Source organism: Panulirus ornatus, chromosome 67 (assembly GCF_036320965.1).
Source record: "Panulirus ornatus isolate Po-2019 chromosome 67, ASM3632096v1, whole genome shotgun sequence".
Lineage (NCBI taxonomy): Eukaryota > Metazoa > Arthropoda > Malacostraca > Decapoda > Palinuridae > Panulirus > Panulirus ornatus.
Window position 1 is genome coordinate 3,159,437 of NC_092290.1, and position 27,740 is coordinate 3,187,176.

General features: G+C 38.2%; 1 protein-coding gene across 5 annotated transcripts in view; it reads left to right on the forward strand.

Moving 5' to 3' along the window:
- Positions 1-27,740, forward strand: part of LOC139747092 (kinase suppressor of Ras 2-like) — a 49,121-nt gene that overhangs the window by 4,000 nt on the left and 17,381 nt on the right. For 4 of the 5 annotated variants that reach the window (XM_071658904.1, XM_071658906.1, XM_071658905.1 and 1 more), the window contains exons 2-8: positions 3,166-3,309; positions 3,939-4,083; positions 5,796-6,227; positions 7,117-7,270; positions 21,588-21,847; positions 23,098-23,235; positions 24,898-25,001. In XM_071658904.1, coding sequence (XP_071515005.1) covers positions 3,166-3,309; positions 3,939-4,083; positions 5,796-6,227; positions 7,117-7,270; positions 21,588-21,847; positions 23,098-23,235; positions 24,898-25,001 — 1,377 coding nt within the window. The remainder of the gene's footprint in view (positions 1-3,165; positions 3,310-3,938; positions 4,084-5,795; positions 6,228-7,116; positions 7,271-21,587; positions 21,848-23,097; positions 23,236-24,897; positions 25,002-27,740) is intronic. The other variant, XM_071658908.1, reaches the window with a different exon arrangement.

Below are 27,740 nucleotides of genomic sequence, written 5' to 3' on the forward strand. Positions count from 1 at the left end.
ATCAATTCATCAGACATTCTTTAGGCTGCTGCAGATTATGAGGTGGTGTGCCATAAGTAAAGCATTATGTAGCTGCTGCTTGGTATCGATTATTAGCCTTTAAATACTTGAATAATATTAAGGGACTTTATTTTGATACACTTATGTCTTGAAAATGATAGTTTTATGTATTATTTGAAATGCATTGAGCTTTATGCAAAATAGTGTTGCATTTCTGTTGAGAAAAAAGAATAAGTGGTTACAGACAGGCCCTGTTACTCATCCAGAATGTGTTCCAGAGGATTTTGATTTAAAGTAAAACAACTTGCAAATTCAAGTTTTCAGTTGAACCAGTATGAATAGAGGGATATTTCTGGGAAAGTCCTTTCTCTAAAGTATTTATATATTCATTTTGCTTTGTCGCTGTCTCCTGCGTTAGCGAGGTAGCGCAAGGAAACAGACGAAAGAATGGCCCAACCCACCCACATACACATGTATATACATACACGTCCACACACGCACATATACATTCCTATACATCTCAACGTATACATGTATATACACACACAGACATATACATATATACACGTGTACATAATTCATACTGTCTGCCTTTATTCATTCCCATCGCCACCCTGCCACACATGTAATAACAACCCTCTCCCCCCTTATGTGTGCGAAGTAGTGCTAGGAAAAGACAACAAAGGCCCCATTCATCCACACTTAGTCTCTAGCTGTCATGTAATAATGCACCGAAACCACAGCTCCCTTTCCACATCCAGGCCCCACAGAACTTTCTATGGTTTACCCCAGACGCTTCACATGCCCTGGTTCAATCCATTGGCAGCACGTCAGCCCCGGTATACCACATGGTTCCAATTCACTCTATTCCTTGCACGCCTTTCACCCTCCTGCATGTTCAGGCCCCGATCACTCAAAATCTTTTTCACTCCATCTTTCCACCTCCAATTTGGTCTCCCACTTCTCCTCGTTCCCTCCACCTCTGACACATATATCCTCTTGGTCAATCTTTCCTCACTCATTCTCTCCATGTATCTAAGGTATTAGATAAAATATTGCGTACTAAAATTGTTACGGTATTATAATGTTACTAAACATCTCAGTACATAATGCAGTACTTAACAGATAACTTTCCAAAGATATACTTTCTTTACATCTTCATATCGATCAGTTTTTACAAGAATAAAAGTATGATTTGGTCTCTCCAAACCCTATTTCTCTCTAAAGGTTCCAGGCCAGGCACCCTTCTCATTCACTCAGGGTTGGGACTCTTGTTCAGGTACTACAGAATGAAGTCAGGTGTATTGATGTTTTTCTGAATAAAATTCATTCGTGTTGAAATTTTTTTTAAACCAAAATAATTCTAAAAAGTTTTGTCTTGAATTTGTTTATTTAAATCTGAATGAAAAGTGAATAATTCTAAGTAAAATTGTGAATAATGTAGGTAGTAGTTGGTAGGCAGCCACCACCCTGGGAGGTATATCACCAGTACCACCCACTTGAGTATTGGGAGGGTTAGCAGAGGGCTGAGTAGTGAGCCAGCATTTTAGTGGTCATCAAGTTGCACTCTCACCCAGATAGCTGTCTTTCCTTTTGTCTCACCCACACGTGGACTGCTGGCATTCTGTCCACAAACATGCAGTCTTTCCTTGTCACACATGACACTTGCCTAATTTACTGACAAATCATACTAGAAGCAACTTATATTGGGTTGACATATGGAGGTTTTTATGCCTTTTTTTATGTACATCATCTTGATATCTGAGTTATCAGATTTTCTTACAGAAGAGTTAGTACACTTATTAAGAATTGGACAAATTTATGATGAGAGACATTAAACCAAGGTATTGAATTTTCACTGAAATAAGGGAGAGCGTGTTATGATTCATGAGGAGGCCTCTTTCATGTGTCAGTTTTGTTTCATGATTATACTGTTATTCTGAACACTGTACTGTGTGTGTGTGTTTGTCAGTAGAAATTGCACATTTTTTTGGACTAAACGAGGTGTTTATATAATCAGACATACAACCTGCATCTTTGAGGCTGGTCTTAGGTCACAAGCAGGGAAAGGCTGTTCTGTGGAGCTGATCGTTCCTTAATGAGACTGTACTCTTTTTAATCCAGCAACAGTCATACGGTCTTGCTGAAGGTGACATTTCACTCTCATTGTAACCACAAGAAGGCAGAATGTGATAACACCTTGATGTTATTGCCAAGCATCAAAAAATCCTTTCATTTATTGTAAGATAGAAACTAAACATTTGCTTCTTAGTGATAATCTAACTAGGAATGAAATTGTTCTTATTTAAATTCTTTGGTTTCCAAGACTGTCTTGACTTCAGCATCCCCCTATGAAAACTAAGTTTGTACACCGTAAAGAAAGATTCTTAAAAAATGTTGTAGCATAGCACCTTTGCAGAATACAGCATATTATTTTATTTGCTTTTAAAGTAGATAGGGATTTCTTTCATCAGCAGTATGCATATGGATTTCAGTAGCTCAGATGTAAGTGGTGTTTTGAGTATGAGAAAGCTGTGATTTTTTCTCTGGTTGGACAATGGGTGAATGCGCATTGCTCTAGTAGTGACTGTGCATGTAGGTTGAATTGCACGGGGGAGTGGGAACATGTTTGCTGGAGTGGAACCTCTGGCCTACAGTCATTCATCCTGGGAAATAGTTGCCACCTGGTGCTTTATAAGTTGATTTTGTCCAGTATTGGTACTTTATATTTATTTGTATGTGTTTTTTAATAATTGCATAGATATTAGATTATTGAATAGGTATATATTTACCATGTTTGAAACCAACTCTTTTGTTTTTCATAATCACACTGTATCTTGGTTATTAGAATTAACTTGATACCCTTTGGGCCCATTGTAATTATATGAAAATTATTTATAGCCATGCATTTAATTTACAATGCCATTGAACAATAAAGGTATGAATCAGATATGAATAAAAGCTGTTGCTTGGTGGTTAAGGAAAGGTGAGCTATTTTGTAATCCTATGAAGCCATACCTTTGTCAGTTAGGAATCCATTGTAATCATTTCCTGAATTGAGCACTGTATGGTGGTTGTTTTGTACAGTGTACTGAGTATTTATTTTTGAAGTATATAGATGCTTGACTTCTTCATGCATTTACATTTTGATATTCTTGGAAACAGGGAAAGTTGGTGAAGCTGTTCAGTCATCAGCTGGTAACCAAGAGGCACTTGCCAACGGGTGTACCACTGCCCCTGGAGCTGCAGCTTTACCCCTCTCTCAAGCAGTGGCTGCAGGTTGTTGGACTTAGCAAGGATTCTATTTATGTAAGTGGTAACTTTTCTGTGAATTTCATTTTTGCATTTGTTGATGAATTGCATCAATTTCATAAGCATCATCTGATTTCATTGGAAAGCTATTTACAGTTCTTTATGTTATGTTTGATTTATCCTTCTGTGATATTGCTGGTATTTTTTTTTTCATGGCACCCACAGACAACCTACTGGTGGTTCATATCAAAAGTTCCTCATGAAGCTGAAGTGGAGTACCATGGGTCTTCACAAAGCGATATAGTTGTGTTCCTGGAGATCAGTTGTTTTGGTGATCCATCTAGTGAGTCATTGAAACCTAATGTTATGGGTGGAAGGAAGTTTTTCCAGACCAAACTGTTTCTCTCTCTTTTGGATGGACTATACCAGAAACAACTTAACCAAACATCAATATACCATTTTATCTTGGTGTGATTTACGAAATGTGCAATAAAAGCATAATGGAAAAAGGTACCTAGAAAGGTGAAGATGAATACTCGTTTGCTGTTTCCTACATTAATGGGGTAATGCTAAGAATAGACGAAACATGGCCTTGTTTGCTCTTATCCACTCTAGCTGATGTGCAGAATGTTATTTTTTTCTTCACTCATGTTTTTGTGTACTGTATTGATTTTTTATCATTTTAGGGTTTAGGCCAACGAGTTGCAACACTTGAAGCATTGCTGGAAAAAAGGGAAAATGAATTACGGAACATCCTCAGTGATTATGGAGCAGATCGGAGTGAAGCCCACAAGCTGGCTCGAGCCATGCACAACCTCAAACGATATACAGGTATGGGAAATCAGTAGAGTATGTGTAGCAGTTAATAGTTTAAGATTTGGCACTGGAAAGAATGAAAAGTTACATGGAATACATTTAGCATGAAACTTATTTTATTTTTTATTTTCTCAGTTTTATTTTTTATTTCCTCATGTGCACATGCAACATGGATGTGCATATACGGGGAGAGTGTTTTGTCCATCAGTCCAGTCTTTTGTCCATTCTTTTTTGCAACTCTTTAGTAAAGTGATGATGTCATAGAATTTTGTCTGCCAGAATCATGAGTGATTTTGATTATACTGGATATTGTGGTTACTTTTGTTAATGCTTAGTTTAGGTTGAAAGGTGTGTCTACTGTTTTTTTTCTTTTGCTGCCACTCAGATTTTGTGTTTATTCTATGTTATAGTATCATTTTTATGTTGCACATATATTTTTGTATACTTGTTTCTTGTATCCTGCATAGTGGGGTAGAGCAAGGAGCAGACAAAGAACTGCTTTATTTGATTACATTCACTCTTTGGCTATCAAGTATAGTGCACCAAAACAAGATCCTCTATCCATAGCCTAGCTTCATAGATATTTCCATGGTTTTCCCTGACTTTTTCATATGAACTGGTCCAACCTATTGAGAGCACACCACCCACTGTTTACTACATTGTTGCAGTTTGCCATGTCTCATGCATGGCTCACATCTTACTGTGTGTTCAAGCACCGATTAAACAAGTAATTTTTTGCATCATCCTTCCATGTTCTCAGTCTCCCACTTCTTGTTCACTTCTGACCTATATGCTCTTTGTCAGCTTCTCTCATTGTCAGGTTTTAGCTCATCCTCTCCGTATGTTTAAACCAGTATTGCACACTTCTTTCATCTCTTTCATACATGCTCTTACAGCTGCACCTCTTTTGCTCCCATCATTTCTTATTCGGTCAACCCTTTGAACACCAGAAATTGTCCTTAGATATTTCATTTCCAACCTATTTATCCTCTTCTGTGACTTTATCAAGGGCCAATGCCTTTCATCCATGCATCATTGTTTGGGACTACTACACCATTAGACACACCCATCTTTGCCGTTATGCTGTGCCACAAACTCCTTGCACACTGTAAGAGAATAGAGGAAGATACTATGGATGCTTATGTTAAGTAGTGAGAAGAGCAGTAATATACTCATAAAAAAACAGAATGAAGGTATGTGTGTTGGAATGGTGAAAAGTGGAGGTTAAGTGAGTGTTAAAGGGCTTTAGAAAATGAGTAAGTGTGGAGATTTAGTTGCAGCTGAATTTATTTGGGAAGTTTTATTTGAGTGTGGAAAAGTGGTTAGGTACTTGAAGATTGGGTGAAGGCAATGATTATTATTATGTTTCAAGGTAACAGGAGTAAAATGACTGTGTGAATTTCAGAGGAGTGTAAAATGACTGTGTGAATTTCAGAGGAGTAAGGCATCTGAGTTTAGTTAGCACTATATATGATAGGATTGTGAATTATCTCATTGAATTGATTCTTCGCCTTATGTAGATGAAGAGCTGTGTGGATTTTGGAAGGTAAAAATATCTATAGACCATATTTTTGCTGTAAGATAAGTAATGGAGAAAGATATGGGGTTATCTGAGTCATATTATGAAGTATTAGTTGCTCGTTTCATTTGGATTAAATTTTTTATTCTGTTAGATAGCCATTTTCATTCCAGGCTTTGCTAAAATAGCTGTTTATTTTGTTTTGTAGAGATACAAATGCAGGGCCAGGGTGGAGACTGGGGTAGTTCAGAATTACCCCTGTACTGGGATTCTTGGGAAAGATCCTGTCCACCATCTCCTCGTCCTAGCCATCGGACACAACGGGAATGCCGCTCATCTGTATCGTCTTCTGATGGGGATGGTGGTAGTGTTACCAGTGGGAGTACAAGTGGAGGAGCTTGGAGTGGTGATGGAAGTCGAACTAGTGGTAGAGGTGCACCAATCAGTCAGCGTAGCAGTGATGATTCCTCCACTCCTTCTTCACCTCCTCCTCCCCTATCTTCAGTTCCTCCTCAGAGTCCTGGTGGACCTTTCCATGCAGCCTCTAACCTCACCCTTCCTAGTAGCAGTTCCATATTCTCAGAGAAGCGCTACACACCTCCTCCAACACCAAATATAATCCCCAAAGGCAAGTCGTCAGGTAAGTGAAGATTTTTCATTTTTATTTATGCTGTTTTCTGCAAACATGAAAATGTGAAGTGATTAAAGGTAGTGAAGATGGGAGGATAGAGTGGGGAAGTGCATAAGAGGACTGCAAATATAGATGCAATGACCTGTGTCTGGAAGATATTTTACTGGAGGACAAGGTTTGGTGCAAGATGTTTAGTGAATTAGTGAGTGATAGTCTTTCCCATCTTTTAGTTTATTGTTATTCAATTTTTAATGCTTGATATAGGTAGATTTTCTTGAAAATAAATAAGTGTATGAGGAAGATAACTGGGGGTATTAATTTGATCACACATTTATGTAATAGCTCTTTGATCTATGACTTATGATACAGTTGATATCATTGGTCATGATAACCTTTTGATTTAAAATTTTTCTCTTTTTACTTTCCTCATGTTGTTAAGATCATCTGTAAACATATTCAGGAATGAGTTCAAACCTTCTAGCAAGTCATTTTCATTGACCAAGAACATTGGTTCCAAGACTCAGCCCTATCACTTGCCACAAGTGATACCATTCATTTTGAAAAGGCTTACCTGTCCTGTGTAATTTGTTCCCTTCCAGTAAGATAATTTTCTGTCCATTGAAGGGTCTCCTTGATGTTTCTGCTTGAAGATGTAACTTCTTTACCATCCTCCTGTATGGTTCAGTCTCAATGGATATAGGGCTCATTGATTGATTTGTTGTTCTGTGTGAGTGATGGGAGGTGTGGTGATGTTAGGTGGATGGTAGATACTAAATGACTATGCCGTGGGACCTATTTTACATAGCTGCTAGAAAATTTTGCAAAATTTTATAGGTTCTTTGTTGTTTTTATTATGGAGAATACGTATTTATTCATTTAATGTAATTTTTTTTCAAAGGTGATAAAAAGTTCCCAACAACTCCACCACCTGGAAAGAAATATCAGGCTTGCCTTCTAAATCCCATGCAACCATTAGGACGGTCCACGTCACATGAGTCTCAGCTTGCACCTCGGGCTGAAGGCCATGAACAGCAATCATCTACACTCCGCAGGTATTTTGTGTTTGTTACATAAATCAGTGCCTGTTCAAAGTGAATGTGTTTTGTTGTATAGTATGAAATAGATATGATAATGGAAAAGTAAGGTGTAAAGCTAGTTTCTGTAGTAGGGGCTTTATTTATTTATTTTATTATACTTAATTGCTATCTCCCGCGTTAGCAAGGTAGCGCAAGGAAACAGACAAGGAATGGCCCAACCCACCCACATACACAAGTATATAATAAAAACCCACACATGCACAAATACATACATATACATTTCAGTGTATACATACTCAGACATATACATAATTTTTTTTTTTTTTTTTTTTTTGTCGCTGTCTCCCGCGTTTGCGAGGTAGCGCAAGGAAACAGACGAAAGAAATGGCCCAACCCACCCCCATACACATGTATATACATACGTCCACACACGCAAATATACATACCTACACAGCTTTCCATGGTTTGCCCCAGACGCTTCACATGCCCTGATTCAATCCACTGACAGCACATCAACCCCGGTATACCACATCAATCCAATTCACTCTATTCCTTGCCCTCCTTTCACCCTCCTGCATGTTCAGGCCCCGATCACACAAAATCTTTTTCACTCCATCTTTCCACCTCCAATTTGGTCTCCCACTTCTCGTTCCCTCCACCTGCGACACATATATCCTCTTGGTCAATCTTTCCTCACTCATTCTCTCCATGTGCCCAAACCATTTCAAAACACCCTCTTCTGCTCTCTCAACCACGCTCTTTTTATTTCCACACATCTCTCTTACCCTTACGTTACTTACTCGATCAAACCACCTCACACCACACATTGTCCTCAAACATCTCATTTCCAGCACATCCATCCTCCTGCGCACAACTCTATCCATAGCCCACGCCTCGCAACCATACAACATTGTTGGAACCACTATTCCTTCAAACATACCCATTTTTGCTTTCCGAGATAATGTTCTCGACTTCCACACATTCTTCAAGGCTCCCAGAATTTTCGCCCCCTCCCCCACCCTATGATCCGCTTCCATGGTTCCATCCGCTGCCAGATCCACTCCCAGATATCTAAAACACTTTACTTCCTCCAGTTTTTCTCCATTCAAACTTACCTCCCAATTGACTTGACCCTCAACCCTACTGTACCTAATAACCTTGCTCTTATTCACATTTACTCTTAACTTTCTTCTTTCACACACTTTACCAAACTCAGTCACCAGCTTCTGCAGTTTCTCTCATGAATCAGCCACCAGCGCTGTATCATCAGCGAACAACAACTGACTCACTTCCCAAGCTCTCTCATCTCATCCTGTGCTACCTCACTGATGCGAGAAACAGCAATTATCTATAATAAGTAGAAAAAAAATTGTATTTATATATATTGGAAGAGATCACAGTTGAGTGTGTGATCAAGTGGATTCCTTCTATTCCATGGGGAAATGAAATGCAGTAAGTTCCCAAATGCTTTTTCATGTAATGATCACATCATCAGGGGAGATACCAGAAAGAAATATAACAGTCAGTTGATATACAAGGAAGAGATGTAGCTAGGATGCTGTTTGGTAAACAAATAACTTGTTTACCAAATGGCATCCTAGCTATTTCTCTTCCGTGTATATCATCTGACTGTTATATTTCTTTCTTGTATCTTCCTTGATGATGTCATCATTACATGAAAGTGCACTTGATAGGTTATCGTATTTCATTTCCCCATGGATTAGAGGGAATAAAAATATATATATGATATTGATAGTTGCAAGTATTTTCCAGTTGAGTTGTTTGATACTTACTAAGGGTTAGTTTCAGTTACTGAGTGCATGGTTTGCATATGTTTGTAGTAGCTGTTGCATGAAAAAAGTAAATTGTAAGATTATTAGAGAAGTTAGTCACATCCTCTGCTTTGTAACTAATATTATTTATTTATGAAATAAAAAGGTACCACATATTTTGTCAGTTAGCTTATTCAAGTTGTGCCAGTTATGTCCATTATATAATTATTTTAACGAGATGATGTTTGATAAACCTGATCTCTTTCTGAAGCCAAATATTGCTCATTAGATTGCTATACTGAATTTATCTTTGTACATATCTTTCTAATGTCTTGTTCTCCATATTGGATATACACTGCAGAAAAGTCTGCAGGCCACTGTATCCAAGCATATTCCTCTAGAATGCTCCATTCCTTTCACATATTCTAGGGCCTTCTCCTGTAGGTACTTCCATGCCTTCCCCTCCCTTAATGCCAACTGTCTTTCTTGCACTCTCTTTCTTTCCGCCGTACACCCATAAATCTTTTCAAACCTATTGTTATGAATCCTTTGTCTGGGACCAAACTACAACAGAGTATTATCTTAACTCACTTTCATCCTACTCCTCGTTTAGACTCTGCCCTTACTTAGATAATTACAATAGATAGATAATGGTTAGTTGGGTTTGGGAAGCCATTCACCTGAAAATACATTGTTGAAATATTACAGAATCAGGAGGTCGTGATAGTTATTCACACTACTGTGGCTGCTAACTAACTGTTTTTTCATTTTATGTTCATATTTTACTTATATGGCTTAGGGTTAGCTGGACAGCATTGTTCTTCAGTTCTCTACATTCATAGTTACATTTTTTTCATTTATAACCTTCCCTAAAGATCTCTCAACTTTTTCCTTACTTAGTCCTTTATTTCACTGTGTATGCATTGTACCAATCCCCAATACTTAAATTGTCATTCCTTTTAATAGTTCACAAACTTTGCCCTTTGATGTTGATGAAGGAAGAGCAAGACAATTACATGGTGGGAGAAGTGGCAGGTGGAACTTTCTTGTTATTTTGTTTTAGTGCAAATAGTGAAATTGTTTTTTGAATAACGATGCCTGGTAGATTTTCTGTGAATAGTTGTCATTTGAGTTGTCATTTGAGTTAAGCAATTTACATTGGATAAAGGATGTTCTGTGCCACCATTTGTAATTTCTCTTCATCTTTCACAGCAACAGTGAACATTACACTAATGGGCAAGTCAACAACAACAGTGTCTTTCCATCTTGCTCAGGCTTAGCTCCTTTCTTCCTGTTTCTGCTTTCATCTTTCTTACTGCTTCAAGGTGAAACTACAGGTGTCTTCTTTCACTCCCTTGTCTACTATTTTTTAAAAATTTCACTAAACCCACCATCTACCCTCATGTAATCTTTACTATTTTTATAGGATGACTGTTGCATACAACAACTCTCTAAACCCTGTACCTCACACAGTGCATTCAGGTGTCGTTTATCATATGCCTTTTCCTGATCCATAGGTGCTGCATATAGCTTTTCATTTTGCTATGTTTGTTTCTTCAGCCATCTTCACAGAAAAAAAAAATGATTAACATTCAGTCTTCCTTTCCTGAAATGTCTCTGCTCTTCTCTTATCCTTCATTCTGTCATCTTTTTTGTATGAGTTATGAATTGTCGTACTGCTTCCCGAGTATTCTCAGTAGATTGATTCCTTCGTAGTATTTGCACTTATTCTTGTCATCTTTACATTCGTATAAAAGCAATATCAGTGCTGCTGTAGTCATCTGGCTCCCTCAGACTTTTCTACGAACTGACACAATGTATTTATTGTGGTTTTACATATCTTTCACCTTTCCACTGTATTTACAGTTATCCCATCCATTGCAGTGGCTTTTACTATTTAGAATGCTTTAGTGACAAAACAGATTAAACATGTACATACATACAAGAGTTGCTTGCATTTTCCTTGTCATGTCAGATGATATTTTTGTATTAAAACCTCTTTAGGTGACCTTCATTTGCAGTAGGGGAAGGATTAATGTATATTGCTCTCCTAACTTTTCTTTTCAATACTTGTTTAATTAGTTTTGTACCTAATTGCTTTTCCTGATGTAGGGTGATAATGTTAATGTTTTTTTTTTTTTTTTTTTATACTTTGTCGCTGTCTCCCGCGTTTGCGAGGTAGCGCAAGGAAACAGACGAAAGAAATGGCCCAACCCCCCCCCCATACACATGTATATACATACGTCCACACACGCAAATATACATACCTACACAGCTTTCCATGGCTTACCCCAGACGCTTCACATGCCTTGATTCAATCCACTGACAGCACGTCAACCCCGGTATACCACATCGCTCCAATTCACTCTATTCCTTGCCCTCCTTTCACCCTCCTGCATGTTCAGGCCCCGATCACACAAAATCTTTTTCACTCCATCTTTCCACCTCCAATTTGGTCTCCCTCTTCTCCTTGTTCCCTCCACCTCCGACACATATATCCTCTTGGTCAATCTTTCCTCACTCATCCTCTCCATGTGCCCAAACCACTTCAAAACACCCTCTTCTGCTCTCTCAACCACGCTCTTTTTATTTCCACACATCTCTCTTACCCTTACGTTACTCACTCGATCAAACCACCTCACACCACACATTGTCCTCAAACATCTCATTTCCAGCACATCCATCCTCCTGCGCACAACTCTATCCATAGCCCACGCCTCGCAACCATACAACATTGTTGGAACCACTATTCCTTCAAACATACCCATTTTTGCTTTCCGAGATAATGTTCTCGACTTCCACACATTCTTCAAGGCCCCCAGAATTTTCGCCCCCTCCCCCACCCTATGATCCACTTCCGCTTCCATGGTTCCATCCGCTGCCAGATCCACTCCCAGATATCTAAAACACTTCACTTCCTCCAGTTTTTCTCCATTCAAACTCACCTCCCAATTGACTTGACCCTCAACCCTACTGTACCTAATAACCTTGCTCTTATTCACATTTACTCTTAACTTTCTTCCTCCACACACTTTACCAAACTCAGTCACCAGCTTCTGCAGTTTCTCACATGAATCAGCCACCAGCGCTGTATCATCAGCGAACAACAACTGACTCACTTCCCAAGCTCTCTCATCCCCAACAGACTTCATACTTGCCCCTCTTTCCAAAACTCTTGCATTTACCTCCCTAACAACCCCATCCATAAACAAATTAAACAACCATGGAGACATCACACACCCCTGCCGCAAACCTACATTCACTGAAAACCAATCACTTTCCTCTCTTCCTACACGTACACATGCCTTACATCCTCGATAAAAACTTTTCACTGCTTCTAACAACTTGCCTCCCACACCATATATTCTTAATACCTTCCACAGAGCATCTCTATCAACTCTATCATATGCCTTCTCCAGATCCATAAATGCTACATACAAATCCATTTGCTTTTCTAAGTATTTCTCACATACATTCTTCAAAGCAAACACCTGATCCACACATCCTCTACCACTTCTGAAACCACACTGCTCTTCCCCAATCTGATGCTCTGTACATGCCTTCACCCTCTCAATCAGTACCCTCCCATATAATTTACCAGGAATACTCAACAAACTTATACCTCTGTAATTTGAGCACTCACTCTTATCCCCTTTGCCTTTGTACAATGGCACTATGCACGCATTCCGCCAATCCTCAGGCACCTCACCATGAGTCATACATACATTAAATAACCTTACCAACCAGTCAACAATACAGTCACCCCCTTTTTTAATAAATTCCACTGCAATACCATCCAAACCTGCTGCCTTGCCGGCTTTCATCTTCCGCAAAGCTTTCACTACCTCTTCTCTGTTTACCAAATCATTTTCCCTAACCCTCTCACTTTGCACACCACCTCGACCAAAACACCCTATATCTGCCACTCTATCATCAAACACATTCAACAAACCTTCAAAATACTCACTCCATCTCCTTCTCACATCACCACTACTTGTTATCACCTCCCCATTTGCGCCCTTCACTGAAGTTCCCATTTGCTCCCTTGTCTTACGCACTTTATTTACCTCCTTCCAGAACATCTTTTTATTCTCCCTAAAACTTAATGATACTCTCTCACCCCAACTCTCATTGTCTGGATATCTCTTTATACATAGTTTAATTCTGTTTTTCCTAATTCCCTCTCCTGCCTTAGCAAGATACTGTTTGGAACAAGTGAACATTGCTCTCATATGCATACACCCACTCTCTACCTGTCATGTATAGTGTATTGAGATCAGAGCCTACCATCCACAGCCATGCCTCACATGCTACTCCTTCTACCTTGGTTTAGCGTACTGACAACATGTTGGTCATCATGCACCACATTGATCTATTTCATTTTCTCACACTCATGCCTCTCACTCTCCTGTATGTTCAGGTCCCAGTACCCTAAAGGGTCCTTCACTGTATTCTTCCATGTTCTTTATCTCCCACGTGCTATCTCCACCTTTGATGCTTAGATCCTCATCATGTCTTTCTTTGCATATGTTCTCCACATACCACGTTGATCAGGTTTATTCTCTCATATTCACCCCTCTCACCCTCTTGAATTTTCAGGTCCCAGTACCCAAAGTTTCCTTCTCTTCATCATTCCGTCCCTTCTTGTTTTCCCCCCATATTTCCAATGCCTCAAAGAATTTATTATTACATCTTTCTGTCTCCCCATTGTTCTCCATCTTCCTTTTTCTGTTTCGACTTCTGACACAGATCATTGCTTTTTTTTTTTTCCGTCTCTTATGCTATCCAGATGTACATAAATATGTAAACAAATTAAAAGAGTCTGGCACATTACTGTCCATCCTTCTGTCCATGTGATGTTATGTAAATGCAGATTCATATAGAGAACTTTGTACATCTGGATCAATGGGAGAGTGAACACAGTTGAACCCTATGAGTCGTGCTTTTCTCTGTTTGATTACTGGGTTATGGGTGAACTTTTCCCTCTCAAGTATTGGAAAGTAAATACTTTTTTTTTTTTTTTTTGCTGTCTCCTGCGTTTGTGAGGTAGCGCAAGGAAACAGACGAAAGAAATGGCCCAACCCACCCCCATACACATGTATATACATACGTCCACACACGCAAATATACATACCTACACAGCTTTCCATGGTTTACCCCAGACGCTTCACATGCCCTTGATTCAATCCACTGACAGCACGTCAACCCCGGTATACCACATCGATCCAATTCACTCTATTCCTTTCCCTCCTTTCACCTTCCTGCATGTTCAGGCCCCGATCACACAAAATCTTTTTCACTCCATCTTTCCACCTCCAATTTGGTCTCCCACTTCTCCTTGTTCCCTCCACCTCTGACACATATATCCTCTTGGTCAATCTTTCCTCACTCATTCTCTCCATGTGCCCAAACCATTTCAAGACACCCTCTTCTGCTCTCTCAACCACGCTCTTTTTATTTCCACACATCTCTCTTACCCTTACGTTACTTACTCAATCAAACCACTTCACACCACACATTGTCCTCAAACATCTCATTTCCAGCACATCCATCCTCCTGCGCACAACTCTATCCATAGCCCACGCCTCGCAACCATACAACATTGTTGGAACCACTATTCCTTCAAACATACCCATTTTTGCTTTCCGAGATAATGTTCTCGACCTCCACTCATTCTTCAAGGCTCCCAGAATTTTCGCCCCCTCCCCCACCCTATGATCCACTTCCGCTTCCATGGTTCCATCCGCTGCCAGATCCACTCCCAGATATCTAAAACACTTTACTTCCTCCAGTTTTTCTCCATTCAAACTTACCTCCCAATTGACTTGACCCTCAACCCTACTGTACCTAATAACCTTGCTCTTATTCACATTTACTCTTAACTTTCTTCTTTCACACACTTTACCAAACTCAGTCACCAGCTTCTGCAGTTTCTCTCATGAATCAGCCACCAGCGCTGTATCATCAGCGAACAACAACTGACTCACTTCCCAAGCTCTCTCATCCCCAACAGACTTCATACTTGCCCCTCTTTCCAAAACTCTTGCATTTACCTCCCTAACAACCCCATCCATAAACAAATTAAACAACCATGGAGACATCACACACCCCTGCCGCAAACCTACATTCACTGAGAACCAATCACTTTCCTCTCTTCCTACACGTACACATGCCTTACATCCTCGATAAAAACTTTTCACTGCTTCTAACAACTTGCCTCCCACACCATATATTCTTAATACCTTCCACAGAGCATCTCTATCAACTCTATCATATGCCTTCTCCAGATCCATAAATGCTACATACAAATCCATTTGCTTTTCTAAGTATTATATTCTTTAGACTATGCTTCATATTTTTTGTGAAAATACAATAGACACGTCATCAAATCGTAATATGAAATATCCAGACATATAGGTAAGTATAGGATTGATTATGAATTTTAGCTTTCATGTTTTTGCTTATGAAATGCTTAATTCATAGGATGGTGTTTCATCTAAATCATGTTCTTGGAACACTATGCCTGAGTAGATTTTGCTTTGCTATTGTCCCAAGAATTTTGTATGTATTTGGTAGTGATATGTGTTATCTCGTACAAGGCAGTTGAAACTGCAGGCTATAACAGTGCTATTATTGAAAATTAGAATGTATTTACCATTCATTTAATACTTGAATTATATTTTGACTTGAGATGTTGATGATACATGGTCAAGGGATGCATGTGTTTAAATGTACATTTGATGGATATATGATTGACATGTATGTATATGTAACATTGGCATGTATGTATATGTATACATATACATGCATTGGCATGTATGTATATGTATATAAAGATAAAGAAGGAAATATCAGGCTGTGAATATTATTAGTTAAATTTCATGATAAAGTTTATTATGAGACAAGTTCTGTATTTTCAAAGGGGTGTCAAAGTTTGTAGTCATAACAGTAAAAGATATAATTGCTAATGTTAGCCTTTCATTGGCATTTGATTTTGCATATATTACTTTGTATAAGATATTGGGTTAATACTGAACTCCATTTAGGTGAGTAAATGTTTGGGATTTTATATGGTTTTCGTCTGTTGAAGATGCTTTATTATTTTGGTACATCATTAGATTTTAGGGCCGTTCACAAAGTTGCCAATTCCCCATGAAAACTTTGTCTTTATTGATCTTCCATATTCCTTTTTCAATTTGAAATGACTATAAAGTTTACATGTATGGCATGAAGATTTAGAAAACATTACAAATTGGAAGTTTAAATTTTCTACCAGAAAATATGTAAATATGTTGAAAAGCATTCTTCGATATGTGATAGTAGACTGAGGAAATTGATTTAGTAAGAAAGCCAGATATATTCCAAAGGCATGAAATTGTATTGTTCACCATGACTCCTTGAAATCTTTTACTGTGTGTATATATGACAGCATTGAGAGAACACATTTTCAAAAGAAAGATTTGTTTGCATCTTCTGCCTTTTTTCTTTTCACAGAGGAAAGGAAGGGAAGAAATAAAACTGTTGAATGAAAACATATTTAAAGGGAAGTGCACTAACTTCTCGTGGAAATTGCAAAATTCATTAGACTTAGCATTACTTATTTTAGGTATTTTGAGAAAATTCTCCTGGTACCAAAATGGAAATATCATAAACAAAACTGGAAAATTGGGAATTTTGAAATGTATGTTGTTGATTGTAAAACAATTAAGTTATTTTGTAAAATTTTGTGTTCATTGTACTTCATGGACTGAAAATATTTTGTATCTTTCTTTCATGAAAAAAGTATTTCAGTCCAGTTTCATGTTCGATGATCATGCCTGTGATGATAGTAAGAATGGCGATTCACATAGCATTTTTCCAATTGGGATAGCTTATTGCAAACTGGGAAAACTGGGAAAACAGCATATTATGATGTCTTAGTACGTAGCTTACGTAAGTTAATGAAGGAAAGTGTGTCATTGCTGTGTAGGTGGTGTTGGTGGTATTGAAGTCAGTCATTTGTTGTATGTTCACCTCATGAGTTTTTGTGTATCACTTCCTGGTCATTTCTATATATAGTATGTATGATATAGTTTAAAAACTTAATGCATATTGTGCTGTCTTGTGGTTATTTCATGTGATTTACCTTAAAATAATTATAAATCATTGCTGTTTAGCTAGTGTAGGTGGACTAGCTGCCTTTTGTTTACCTTCATATTTCTAGGAGCTGTTCCCAGATAGAATGACAAAGGGATGTCTAGCAGACATTTAAAGTTCTGGGGAAGGCTGTCAATTGTTGCATTAAAGGGAATATGTTTTGGCAAAGTTACAGAAAAGTTGATATATGTAGTTTTTGATTGTAAAAGTTAATTTTAATTTAGTTGATTGTCGCAGTGAAAGAATTATGTTTAGTATACTTATACTTTATCCCTGGGGATAGGGGAGAAAGAATACTTCCCATGTATTCCCTGCATGTCGTAGAAGGCGACTAAAAGGGAAGGGAACGGGGGGGGCTGGAAATCCTCCCCTCTCATTTTTTACTTTTTCAAAAGAAGAAACAGAGAAAGGGGCTAAGTGAAAATATTCTCTCAAAGGCTCAGGCCTCAGTTCTTAACACTACCTCGCTAACATGGGAAATGGTGAATAGTATGAAATACTTATCACAATGTTGGGCAAGTAAAATCAAACTTTGGACTACAGAGTGGCATATAGTATCAAGCACCATAATGGCTTACTAAGACATGGTCCTTTAAAGAACATTAAAAGAAGACCAGTAGTGGTATGTTTGTTAAAATGCTTGTTGTGGCATACTTGTAATATTTTCATAGTAATTTTATCCTTGCTATATGATCAGAGATATAGTACAGCATTGCAGATGAAGCTCTTTCTGTTATGTAAAGTATTATTGGTAATTTTAAATTTAAAGGTAAATTGCTAGAATATCTTAAATGCTGTTTGATGATCTTTGTTCAATAAAGATTCATCATAGTCTCCTTTTGTAAATACATATAATGATGTTAAAGAAGGGAGATGTCACTTTTGCACCTTTAAGATGGTGAGTATTAAAGCTTTTGGATGGCCACATCCCCCATAAAGTGTAGGAGGACGTCTTTATCAAAATTGGTATTGTGCATACATCAAATGTCAGAAGGGCATAAAGAATGATCATAGTAGGTTTTTTGAGGTTAGGATGATGAGTTTTCAGGCTTGGATCATCATTAGTCAATCAAAATGCTTGATTAAATTTGGTTATGCTATCCTTCTGATTTACTTTTGTGCTCAGTCAGCAGGAAAGTTTGTTCACTAAGTACATCCATTGACAAACTGTATTGACCAGATTCAACAAGATAATGGTAAATGTTATGCTAGATACTAGCAGTTACACCCTAGGCTCCACCTTGTGGGTGTTGCCTATGTCAGCTCTACATTTTGCAAGTCTTAGTGTTAAGATTTACCATGCTCCCCTTTTTTAGAATTTTACCATTGCACAAGTCATTCTGCGAACTGGACTCATTAGATTCATTAGCAGGATTTTTTTTTGGTTTAATTTATCTGTTCCTGCAGTTTATAGACTCTTATTCCATAAAATTTAGTTTGAAATGACACCTTGTAGAGACATTCTGTGCATTAATGACTGTCACCTTAAATGATGAGTGATATATTGTCAGTTCAAGCTAGACTGTTTTTTCTATTTTTCTTTTTAGACAAGTTACTACTTTGCTAAAGAAAATATACAAAATGTTCTTTACTTCTTCCAAACCACAAGAAGTGATTATTACCTTGAAGGTAACTCAAAGCCAGAATTGAATTTGAAATCCTTCTGGATGATTTTTTTAAGTTGTTTTGTATTCTTAGTTCAAGCGAGACTCATTTCTTGAGGTCTGTCTTATGATTGATTCTGCACTTGGCTCACATTTAATATTCTTTTGGATATTTTGTGAGTAGTTGAATATTCTCATTCAGACCAGTTCAGGCCAGACTTTCCTGCTCAGGTCTTTGAAAAGATATCATTGCCTTATTAAAGAGAATTTAGGACCGAGTTCTTTGCCTGTTGCAAATCTTGGAAAGCAGGATTGGTGGTTCTTGTTCATGATTTTAAAATGTTTGGAAAAGATAAGCTAGAAATGCCTCTTGTGTGGAGATTCATACGATATAGTAGCTCTCCGCTGATTATTTACCCAGGTATGAAATATTTCTGGGGACATAAGAGAAAGAGTACTATGTATGTATTTTAGGTAACTAACAGGAGTAGGAGTATGGTTGCTGGAAATCTTGCCCTTCTGGTTTATCACTTAAAATAGGGATACCAGAAGTAGCAAAATGAGGATTTCTTCCTTGAATACTCACATTCTAGAGCTGCCTCGATAAGGTGGGGTTTAACAAACTGATATGAAGAAAGTATACTTAGACTGGAGTAGGGAATAAAGAATTCCATCTTCACGTTCTCTGAGCATCATAGAAGGCCGTAGAGAGGGGAAGGGGGAGAGAGAGAGAGGGCAGGGTGCTGGAACCCCCACCTTTTTGTATTTCAATATTTAATGTACAAAAAAAGGAAATATAGATATTAATCTAAGTCATTTATATACAGCAGATTGTGTATGTGCATTTCTCCGTATTTTTATGGGAAGACTTGTAAAAGATGAGCAATGCATGACTTCCTCTTAATGGGTTTCATCGACACCTCATAGTAGAGTAAGAGAGAAATGCATGCTGTTTTGTTCATAAATATGTGAGTTTGTAAATTCATTCCTCAATCTGGTGAGCTTTCTGTTCATTACTCTTCAGCAGTCCTGGACATAGCCTTTACGCTGTTGAAATTTTTTAGGCAATCTGATGTGCCATTCAGAAAGTAAGCGTTCCTTTTTGTGGTTTATGATGGCTTGTATATTACAAGGAGATTTTCTAATTGATGCTGGGAATGTTGATTAATGAAGTGAAAGGTAGTTTACCATTTAAGTTTGCTTGTGGTACCTTGCAGAGACAGGATTCCTTAGACTTGGACCACTTAGTAGTAAACTTTGCATTGCCACGATAAGGTTGGTCTTTGATGTCAACATATCTGCAGTTGTGTATCAAGTGCAGAAACTGTGTGTAAATTGAAGTTAAGAAGTTCCTTCATAAGTCTGGAGGTCCATGTCTCACTTTTATAATACACTCAACACTGATTGAATATGTGTGCGGGTGATGTGAATACTGTACTTGATCCACCTGATATGATTGAGTAACGATAATAGATGTGGATTTGACACGAGCTGCAGTGGTGAGGCTAAGCTCAGGGATTTTGGGGTATATACTAGATTGCAGTGTACCTTAACTTGATTTGCTCATTTTGCATTCTGTGACATTACTACTAGGTAAGGTTTGATCATTTGAATTTTCATTGAAAGAATTTAGAAGGCAGACATGTTTTTGGATATCTCAAATTTGGAGTTGATATTGATATGGTATGGGGGTAATTGCTAGTTTTCATTATATTCTTACTGAAAATTGATTTTTCTACTACTGATTTTCATTGGCTAAAGTTTGCTTACATAAATCTTCATTGGATAAACTCAGAAGTTGGTCATTACTGGATGGCACAAAAGTTTGATACAGTTTAGTACAAAGCTGTTTGCTTAAACTTTAAGGTTAGGAACACCAGCCATCGCTTTGTCTCTGTGGCAGTTTTTGTTAAAATACAGAAATGTCTCTCAGCAAAAACTCATTTTAGCCCCAAAACAATTGATAAAAGAGTTGTGTTTCCTCTTATGTATATGTGGTTATTTTCTTTTGTGTTTGGCTGACTATAGTATGCTAATGATATGTGCTATGAAGGGTAGAAGTAGTCATAGGACCATTAAGTAGGAGCCTCTGGAAACACTGTGCTAGAGTTGCCCCTTGCCAGTGGTTTGTTAAGGATAAGGCACTAAAGGCTAAGAAACAGCAATGGAGTTCATCGGTTATGGAGCCTCTTTTACCATGGCCACCCCCTTGAGGGAGGTCCTACAGGGAATGGGCATTAGATATATATAGATAGATAGGATATGAAGGGATTAGCTGTCTGACATTAATATGTCTTATTTTGGGCATTATGGCAGCATGCATGCCAAACAGAATGCTTTGTGTTAGCTGTGTAGATTGGTTTAAAATTATATGTATAAATACTGAATGAATAAGAGTTAAGGCTATACTTTTAAGTGTTCTTTAGTAGCTTAGTTTGTGTTTTTGCCCTGTCTCTGTTATGCTGACTGCTGTCGCCACCTGCCTGCCTTCCTGTATGCGACATGCTGCTGCTCTGCGTTCGTATGTGCATCATGTGTGCCTACATCTGCCTCTTCGATACAAATCCTCCTACGACTGGGAATATCCATCTGGACATGTGCTGTCCACTGTTGGCATTTGTACTTTTTTATATTGATTTATTCGCTTAATGGGAATGGGGCTTATATGTTTCAAAATATGTAATTACACATGACTTTCATTTGGAATGAATTACATGATTGATATTACTTTACATACCTTGCTTCACATTTACTTTATATTGAAATGCAATATATTGATGCTTTCATTTGTATTTTGCTGTTGCAATAAATTTGTTTTAGTCATTTCTTATTAAGACGAAAAATAAATAATTTTTGGCTGGGTGGCAGCATGGAGCAGTTGGGCACACGACGGACACGCCTTCACTCAGAATCTGAAGCCTCAGCAGCAGTAGAAAGCAGTGGCAAAAGAACAGACGGAAGTAGGAGCAGGACTGATGTGCGGAAACTCAAGAATTCTCCAGCCCCTTCTGCTCTCGACAGTCCAACAAAATCACCAAACTATGCAGACCCTGCAGAAGAGGAGAGTTATACCAACAAGAGTAAGTGTTATGATCTTTGGTTTAAATTGATTTTGTGATTAGACTTCTGTCTTCTGTCTTGTTTTTGCCTTGGCCTTCTTTGAGGGAGATCCTGAAGGGAATGGGCATCAGTGATATGGATAGATAGATAGAGAGTACCTTAAAAGATAAAGTGAAATTTGTGTTAGATTAGTACTGGTTAGGGCTTAAAGAAGGTACCAGTAGTGTTTGGGTGAAAGAAAAATAAACTCATGGACAGTTACATTCTCACTTGATCACCAGTTCTGACTTTGAGGCATTTCACAACAGCAGTCAGGCAATTAAGGAATTTTAAATCAGGTTTCAGAATTGATGTAGAAATGTTCTCTGCTGTGTCTTTATTTGCCCTTCTTTAGTACAGCCTACACTTGTTGTGAAGAAACAGGTCAGGAGTTTATATCACTAATTGATACAAATGAATGATGGATGGGTGTGCACCAAATGACACTGGATATAACTAAAGTATTGGCTAATTCTTAAGTTTATGCCACAGTTTCTTCTACTGGGATTGAATGATAGCAGCTGAGGCTTTGTCATACTTGTATGTGGTGTTGTATTTTATTTGTTCTCCGTTTCGGAGCAGATGCTGTTGTGGCTTTTGCCATTTTTTTTTTAATAATGTGTATTAAAGTACTTCATCATATTTTGAATGATACAGTATTTCAGACAGACCAGATAATCATGTAATTAATTATATATGTTTATGTTATGCAGTACTGAAGAAATAACCCTTTACATGGTTAAGTTTATTGTTGAATCATAGTTTTCTTTAGGTCATGGTTAAATCGACAACCTTATACAGCCACACAAATGAAATCTTAGCTACTCTTGGATTTCAGAGATGAAGATAGGCTTAAAGAAATGTGTAACAGCAAAGTGTTTTAGGTAAACTTTCCATATACCCAGTCTTGTATTGCTGACCTTTTTCTCCATATGTTTTTATTAGTGATTCTTGTCTTGTGTGTTTAGGGCACTCTTTTTCTATTTACATGTGAATAACTTCATCCTTGTATTGTAGCTTAAAGACAACTACTTGTTTTGTACTGAAACTGGTTTCCAAGTTCTCTACCTTGAAGTGAATCATGCATGTTGGATTTGTTGTGAAGAAATATTAAGTTTAGTATAAATTCAACATGAGATATTTTTCTTCAGTAAAAGAATAAAGGTTGTTCTGATAATTGCAGGTAATCAGGAATGAGAAACAGTTTTCTCATTTCCTCTTGTTTTTATAGATAATGTGGGAGTTCCAAAGTCACCACGAACACCAACTCTACCTGGTTCAATGGTTCACAATGTGCAGCATCGATTTATGAAAACCATCAAGTCAGCAACTTGTGGATATTGCCACCACAAGTTTACAATCCTTAGTGGTAATAATCAAATTTTCAAATGTTTTCTCAATATTTATAGATTTAGGATACAATGCTTGTCATTTCATAGGGTTGTTGGGTAGTAAGACTATCCCCAGGGAATTGGGTATCATTACCCTTTTCCTGCCTGTAGATTTGGGATTAGGAACCTCAGTCCTGCAAAATTAATTCCTATGAAACGTTCATGAATGTAGCAGATCCATGCCATTGAAATTGAAATGAGTTAATGATAATGATATTGGAGAGCATTAGATTGATGATCTTGTGTACCTTATTCCAGAATAAGTTTTTGTCTCTCACACTTTGACTTTTTATTTTACCATTTTTTTTTTTTTTTTACCTTCAACATGTGCACCAAGTTTTTTTTTCCATATTATTCAAGACAGTACATTCTTTACTCACTGGCTTTCCATTCAAAATTTTTTTTGGGGGAGATGCCGCCTCTTCCAAACTAGATCACTTAAATCTTTTCACTATGTTGTTCAACTCTTTTCCACAACTTATGTTTATGTTGCCACACTCCTCTTTAGCAGTCTCTGTTGTTGTACTCCTCAGCTGCACTACACATAACCTTGTCATATACATTTTATTGATAATTTTACTTATTTTATTATACTTGACTGCTGCTTCCCATGCCAGCGAGGTAGTGTCAGGAAACAGACGAAGAAAGACCCATCCACCCATATTCACACATATATACATACATGCCCAGAACATACTTATATACATATACAGTCAACGTATACATACACATACATAGCCTTATACACATATATACATGTACATATTCATACTCACGTGCCTTCATCCATTACCTGCCCCATCCCGCCCCACAGGAAACAGCATCGCCACCTGTTGCATCAGCGAGGTAGCGCCAGGAAAAGTAACAAAGAAGGCCACATTTGTTCCCAGTCTCTAGCTGTCATGTGTAATGCACCGAAATCATAACTCCCTATTCATATCCAGGCCTAACAGACATTTCACGTACCTTGGTTTAGTCCATTGACAGCATGTTGACCCTGGTATACCACATTGTTGTTCCAATTCACTCTGTTCTTTGCATGCCTCTCACCCTTCTGCATGTTTAGGCTCCAATCGCTCAAAATGTTTCTCACTCCATCCTTACACCTCCAGTTTGGTTTCCTGCTTTTCTTGCTTGTTCCTTCCACCTCTGACACATATATCCTCTTTGTCAACCTTTCCTCACTCATTCGCTCCATATGTCAGATTTTTCCTCTAACTTTTCATGTAAGTCAAGTTTTGCATTTCCTTTTTTATCACTTGTTATAACCCTTGCCTTCCCACTTTTACTTCCAGTTCTTGACCATCATAAATATAATAGTAATACATATTTGATTTTGGGCATTCAGTTGCTCATGCCATCTGAGCTAACATAAAAAAATGTACTACTATCATTACATATACCAGAAGTCATTACACTTGTCAGACAGAGAATGGATATGAACAAATGAGGCCTTTCTTTGTCTGTTCCTGACACTACCTCACTAATACAGGAAACAGTGAACAAATGTGAAAGAAGAAAAAAAACATACCTTTATCCTTTGACCTGATTGGCCCTCACTTAACCCTATTATAGACATCACATTATGCACACTACAAAACTATATCAGTCTTAACTTTTGTCTTTTTTTACTTTCTTAGGTTTAAAATGCAAAGAATGCAGCTTTAAATGCCATCGTGAATGTGAATCAAAGGTGCCACCATCCTGTGGGTTGCCTCTTGAATATCTACAAATTTTTACTGATGTGAGTGGAACCATACTTATGACAAATATTTTTCTTGGTTAGTATTTGAATTAGATTGGATTGCACATGAGTTTTGTAGTTAGTGTGTCAGGTTAGTCAGGCTATTGGACGTTTGCATGATCAAAGGTGAGGTGACTGAGGACTGGCAGAATGCCTGTTTAGTGCATGTATATGAAGATAAGGACAGGAGTGCATGATTGAATTACAAAGGTGTAATTCTCCTGAGTGTTTTTTAAGGTGTATGGGGGAGTGGGAGTGATGGCATGCACAAGACAACTAAATGGGAAGGAGCAGTGTGGCTTCAGGAGAGGTAGAGGGTTTGTGAATCTTGTTTAACCCTAAATAATTTAGGTGAGAAATATATGGAAAAAGAGAGTGAACTGTATGTGGCATTTATAGATGTAGAAAAAGAATATAAGTTGACAGAGGGGCCTTATGGAAGGTTCAGCGATTATACAGGGTAAATGGAAAGTTACTAAATGCAATGAGAAGCTTTTGCTGGAAGAGTAAGGTACCAGGAAGGGAGGAAGGTAAGTGGCTCCTAGTGAAGGTGGGTCTGCATCAAAGATGTGTGATATCGTCGTGGTTGTTTATTTTGTTTTTGAATGAAGTGGTGAGTGAGTTAAATACATGGATGTGTTTATGGTATGCTGGTGGTTAGGGGGACATACAAGATAAATTACTTCTGAAAGTAGTCATTAGGAACATTAGGTAGGAGCCTCTGCAAACTCTTTGCTAGACTAACCCTCTGCCAGTGGCCCGTTAAGGGTGAGGCACTAAAAACTAAGAAGCGGCATTAGAGTTCTTTAGTTATGGAGACTGTTGCCCTGGCCACCCTTTTGAGGGAGTTCTAGTTGGAACAGACATCAGAGATATAGATGGATAGATAGATAGAAATGTTGATTTTTATGTTCAGACTCCAGGCAGAAACTCCAGAAGCTGGTGACAGACTTCGGGAGTGTGTGTGACAAGAGAAAGTTTAAAGTAAAGGTGATAAAAAGTAAGAAAATGATGTATAACAGGAGTAAGACATGATGGTTGGATTGGAAGTTTGAGTGTGGTCTAATGTCCCGGGAGCATTAAGGAGAATGTGGAGGGAGAATTTGGTGTCTGTTGGGGCAAAAACAGTTATGTATGCTGATGTGGTAGTCTTGTCTTTTTTATGGATGTAGAGCTTGATCCTAGAATGCAAAAGAAAAGAAGAGGGCAGATATGTGGCTTGAGGTGGGATGATCATGTAAGGGTTGGCAGTGGAAAAGAGAAGTTTGGCATTAAGTGCAGTGTGGTTGAGAGGGCTGACAAGGGTATGCTGAAGTAGTTCAGACTTACCGAGGCATTACTGCTCAACATAGGTGTTCTTCATCTCGAATCTGTTGTAACATGAGTCATTGAAACCCATGTTATAAAGGGGGTTACGTTCCTGACCAAAATTTTCCCAAACTGACCTTTATGGATGGACTGCACTATACCTGACACAACTTAGCTTACTACTCATGTACATCACCATGCTATAATGATGTAATTCGGACAGTTAAATGAAAACTTAATGAAAAAGACGCCTTACTGAAACATGGTGGTGAATGCTTTAGGTGCTGCTGAAGTAGGATGGGGTGGACTGAGGGTCAGTGGGAAGGAGAGGATCATCTGCATCACCCTGATTCAATAGCTGTTGCCATGTCATAAGTAAATGAGGGGATATTAAGTAGCCTTAATGGAAAATGTAGTGATAAGAGCTTGAGGTGGCAGTGGAATGAAATTGGGTTGGAATGAGGGCTACTGGGAGGGGAAGAGAGGGGTGCTAGGGCTCTGTGTGACACCCTCTGAATCATGTGATCCAGGTGTTTTGGCTAAGGACATGCAAACTTACTGCAGTGCCCACACCTACTGTAGATGTGGTAAATAATGGGATAGCAGTCAACAGAAATGAATATATTTTCCAGTTGATGGGATAAAAATTGAATTGTGTTTTGCTTTGACATCATGAAAATATGCATGATAAGGGCACTAGAGCTGTGGTTTAGGTGTACTGCACCTGACAACAAGAGAATGGATGGGAGAGAAGGCGGCCTTTCTTCGTCTGTTCCTGGTGCTACCTGTCTAATACTGAAAATGGTGATCAAGTATGTAAAGAAAAGTGTGCTACTATCCAAAATTATGATGATGTACTTTCAGTTAAATGAAAATACTCTTTTAGATGAAGTTATGAAGGTAAGAAATGTCCATTTTTTCCAATTTCTTGTAAGTCAAATTATAGTGCTGCAACTCAATTCATTGTACCCTGATTCTAAAGTGTCATACGTCGAAGTGTTAGAGTTTGTGACCCTGTTGTATGGAGAGGATGAGCAAGGAAAGATGGACAAGGGGGATCTATTTGTCAGAACTAGAGGGGGGAAAGGAGTTGTGGGAGGTGAAGAAGATGGGGGATGAGTTGTGGAGGCTATGGGATGTTGGGGTCTTAACATCCAGTAGGGCAAGAGGTGTGCATGGGACAGAATATATTTGATTATTGTGGTATATATGGGGCAGAGTGCTGTTAGTGGGATGAATCAGGGCATAAGAAGTGGTATGAGTAGATCATGGAGAAGTATGTAGGGCTTGACAGTGGAGTGTAAGCTTAGGTTTTGATACTTTTTACAATGCAGCTTGAGAATGGATGCTTGCAAATGAGGCCATTACTCCTTTTTTCCTTATGTTACCTTGCAGTGGCATTTTTGAAAATATAATTGTATTTGAAGATTC